The 4,610-nt window shown below is 38.8% G+C and overlaps 2 protein-coding genes across 2 annotated transcripts; both read right to left on the bottom strand.

Moving 5' to 3' along the window:
• Positions 1–212: 212 nt before the first annotated feature.
• Positions 213–1,940, bottom strand: LOC121263023. Its single transcript, XM_041165829.1, has 2 exons — positions 1,295–1,940; positions 213–232 (listed from the first exon to the last, which is right to left on the bottom strand). The coding sequence occupies exons 1-2, from the start codon at positions 1,938–1,940 to the stop codon at positions 213–215; spliced, it is 666 nt and encodes a 221-aa protein (XP_041021763.1).
• A 1,011-nt stretch (positions 1,941–2,951) lies between these two features.
• LOC121262951 lies at positions 2,952–3,731 on the bottom strand. The gene has a single exon (XM_041165704.1). The coding sequence runs from the start codon at positions 3,729–3,731 to the stop codon at positions 2,952–2,954; it is 780 nt and encodes a 259-aa protein (XP_041021638.1).
• Between the last annotated feature and the right edge of the window lie 879 nt (positions 3,732–4,610).

Genomic DNA, 4,610 nt, shown 5'->3' with positions numbered 1-4,610 from the left:
TTCCTTTAAAAAAATTTGCCCATAAGGATATACCCTGAATTAAATTCCATGCAAGCCGCATATGCAATGCTTTTTGCATGTCCTCTAATTTACGCAATCCTAGGCCCCCTTCCTTTTCTGGCTTACAAATATTTTCCCACGACACCCACTTTTTTTTACTTTTACCATTAACCTCCCTCCAAAAAAATGTACTCATCATACGATTTAGAGCTTTAATAATTGATTGAGGAACCTGCAAAACAGCAAATAAATGTAAAGCCATACTAGAAAGCACGTGTCGAAGAAGTATTAGACGACCACCTGATGAAAGTATCTTCATTTTCCAACCACTAATTTTTTTCCAAACTTTGTTAACCATTTCCTCCAAATGCACATGCTTTAGACGCCCCAATACAATCGGAACCCCTAGATATTTAAAGGGAAAGGAACCTTCTGAGAACCCTGTCAGTCTTTTTAGGGCTCTCTTACGAGCAACAGAAATTTTTGAAGAAAAATATATGGCTGTTTTCTCTTTATTAATCATCTGACCCGACCATGCTTCATACTTTTCAAAATCCAACAAAAGTTCCTTAACAGATTTTTTTCCCCCATTCAAAGAAATCACAATATCATCTGCATACATAAGGTGTGAGATCTGAGGAGTACCTCTAGGTTGGGAGAAATTACCAATCTTATGTGATGACACTCTATACTTCAAAAGACGAGAAAGGACTTCCTGAATAATAATAAAAAGATAAGGCGATAATGGGTCCCCTTGACGTAACCCACGACCACCTTGGAAGAAACCTCTCATCGTTCCATTAAGCAAAACAGAATACCAAATATTCGAAATGCAACCACGGATTAAATCACAAAAAAAGGGAGAGAATCCAAAACAGCGAAAAACCTCCAACAAAAAATTCTAATCTACTCGATCGTATGCTTTAGCCATATCAACTTTAATCATAATATTTCCTCCATGAGTGTCCTTATTCAAGGAATGAACCATTTCCTGAGTAATACTAATATTCTCAAAAATATTCCTCCCAGGTATAAAGGCTCCTTGTTCAAGAGATATTAATTTGGGAAGATAATTTGCCAGAAGATTTACTATAATTTTTGAACAAATTTTACAAAAAACCGAACACAGACTTATAGGCCTAAATTTGTCAAAAACAGTAGGCACATCTGTCTTCGGAATTAGCATAATAAAAGAAGCCAAAAAGAACCTCGGAAGCTTTTTGAAAATAAAAAAATTCAGAAACGACTGCGAAGACATCCATCTTAATCACCTCCCAACAAGTTTTAAAAAAACCTGCTCCAAAACCATCTGGCCCAGGAGAACTGTTTATAAGAATCGAAGACAGAGCCTCCTTTACTTCATCCAATGAAGGGGTACGACAAAGACATGTACAATCATCAACATCAATAACAGGTGAAATCAAATCTGATAAATCCGGAAGTACTCGTGACTGGTTAGTATTTTTAAGAAAATCCGCAAAATACTCAACAGCTCCATTATGAATTTCTTCTGGCGAGTTAAACTCTACCCCATCCGGAGTTCTCATCCCTTTGATTCTTTTACGTCGTTTATTAGCTAACCATACATGACAAAATTTTGAATTACGATCACCTTCCATATTCCATTTTATTTTAGCCATTTGAGCTAATCTGATATCTTCCCTACGTCTCCAAGAATTTAATTCATCCAAAGCCAGCACAAGCTCCCTCTCGGCATCAATATCCCACTCTCTTTGCAGACAACCTTCCAGACCCTCAACCTTCGCTTCCAAAGATTCAATATGGGTATTAGTCCTACCAAACACTCGCTTATTCCATTCACGAAGAGCCACTTTCACCTTTTTAAGCTTACAAGCAAGAATGACAAGCCCCATCCCAATCACCGGCACATCCCACACCTGCTTTATAAAACCAATAAATTCTGGATGCTCCACCCACATTTGCTGAAATCTAAATGGAGGACCATAGGAATAAGTATCCTTAAAAAATTCAACCAACATAGGGCAATGGTCCGAAGTCGTCCTTGATAAGTACGAACAAGATGCCGTAGGGAACAAAGACAATAAATTTGCATCCAATAAAACACGATCCAGCTTCGCCCAAGCTTTACTAAACCACTCTGGCCATTACACCAAGAAAAATTACTACCTTGAGCACATAAATCAATTAAACCACCCTCATGGATCCATTGGTTAAAATCATCTATTGTCGCTATTGGCCTAGGACGACCACCCCGTCTTTCCAAATTCGTACGAATAATATTAAAATCTCCAGCAAACAAACAAGGATCATTATTCATACTATTCCACCTCAAATCCTCCCATAGAACCCGCCTATCCATCATATAACACTTTGCATAAATAAAATTACCCAAAAATTGAAATTGACCCTCAACTATCCTTAGAGACAAAAACTGTGAGGTCATCCGCATAATCTGTACATTTAAATCATTCATCCACAAGACCCATATTTTCCCACCAACTTCTTCTTTAGAAATTACATTATCAAAATGAAGAGTCCGCATGTATGATTGAGCTTTAACAAAATTTTGGAAAGGCTCCATTAAAACAATCATCTTGCAATTCAACTTTCTTTGCAGTATTTTTAAACGACCTATAGAGGAACCTAGTCCCCTAATATTCCACACCAAAATAGAACCTATCATAGGGACAATTTTGTGGCTCGAGTAATCACTCGATTAGAACTCCTAATTTTCTGAAATTTTTTTTTTCTATATTTCCTCTTCCCAGTTTCTTCCTCTATGTCCGAATGATACTCCTTATCCTGCGAAAAAACTTTCGCATGAATATCAGGTTCCGGATCCGATAAAGACCCTTCTTCCAAAAAAAAGCATCATCAGTCCGCTGGGCCTCTTCCGTAATCACTGTTTCTTCCTCTGCCAAATGCTCTGTTTCCGTAACCTGCTCTGTCTCTCGCGTGACTGCCTCCGATTACAAACTAGCATCCGTTTGCCTCACCTCAGCAAGACTCTCCATATTTACTGCCTCTCCAATTTCTGTGTCCACTACTAATTCCTCTATCATCAAAGTAGAATCAGGGGCCCCTAAAACCAAATTAACATCCACGTATTCTGCATCAACTTGTTCTGCATGATTTCTTGGAAAGGCTAAAACCGAAGACCCAAGAACCAACTTAGATTGATCTTCCACCCCAGGTTCCTCCGTAACTGGTTCTTTAGGCTCTTCCCTATCTGGTTCTTGATCACCATCTGTTGGTTGTTTCCGAACCCACATTTTCTTTTCTGGTTTTTGTTTTCCAGCCCGACATGTACGCACATTGTGCCCCTGAATTTTACAAATGGAACAGAAAGCAGGTAGTGTTTCATACACAATCTCCTGCTTTCGACTAGAACCCAACCCCGGCATGCCAATCCAAAAATGTGAAATAGGCTCAATGGCCGCATCCATCTCCACACAGAGACGCGCACCATCAGTGCGAGTCGCACAACGTGTGGGGTTATCACGCCTAATAAATCTACCGATTGGAGCTGTCAAGATTTTAAGCAATGATTCATGATAAAAATTAGGAGGCAAACCTGGTAAAGCAATCCAAACTGGCAATATTGATGGTTCTTCCTCCTCCTTAAACTCTGGCGTCCAGTGAAAGGCATGATAAGGAATACCGTCCATATCGCATGCCTCCCTTGATAAAGCTTTCATGCAGTCCTCCTCCGAAACCATACGAACGAAAATATTTCTCGGACGCCTCATGGTTGAAGCAACTGGAGTACCTTCCAAGCCCCATCAATTCCGAATGAAGTTTCGGATAGCGTCCAAAGATGGCCGGTTACGGAGAAACTTCAAAACTATTGAGAACCTGAATGGTTCTGCCGAACGGAATATCTCCTCCTTGGAGAACTGAAAGAAAAATTCTCCATCCTTGATTTTTGGCGCACGGTGAGACACGGCCAACTCAGGAAGAGGATGAGGAACCACCGAAACTAAATCTACAAATCGTCTACCAACTTCATCAGCAGCTGCCATGCAGCCTTACGTAAATCTGGGAACAAAACTATGCAGAAAAAGAAAACTCAAGGAGAGTTTTCAAGAAGCCACATCATTTCTTGAAGCATTTCTTGGAGAACTTCAATGACTTTATGACCTAATGTCAAAATATCTGATCTTGGTTAATAGGGCTTATGGATTAACTAAGCAGGCTTTGTCTTGCTTGCCATTATGAAACAAAACAAAAGTTTTCAAATATATTTTGGGTTATTAAAATTAATATAATACATGGCCCACTTAGGCTTTTTCTCTCTAATGAAATCTTTACCACAATTCAATTATATTTTGTCTCAAATTAATGCCTCCCGCACCTAGCCACTGATCTTGAAAAATTTTGATCGAAGTGCCGCCAAACATCTAGCGCTTGGCCCCATGCTCTCCATACACTAATGCATATTCCATGCCACTAGCTGAAATCACCACTTCTCTCATAAATTTAAACGGATTATAAGAAAATGTAAATTTTATTATTTATTTTATATTTTAACACTCTTCATTACGTGTAAGTCAGACTACTCATCAATACATAATCCAACACATAGAATATTAATGAAATGAGATAGAGTGTAGCATCAACATTCAAAT

This window comes from Juglans microcarpa x Juglans regia, chromosome 1D, assembly GCF_004785595.1.
Source record: "Juglans microcarpa x Juglans regia isolate MS1-56 chromosome 1D, Jm3101_v1.0, whole genome shotgun sequence".
Taxonomy (NCBI): Eukaryota; Viridiplantae; Streptophyta; class Magnoliopsida; order Fagales; family Juglandaceae; genus Juglans; species Juglans microcarpa x Juglans regia.
The sequence above is the reverse complement of the archived record's forward strand: the minus strand, read 5'-3'. Positions and strand labels throughout refer to the sequence as shown.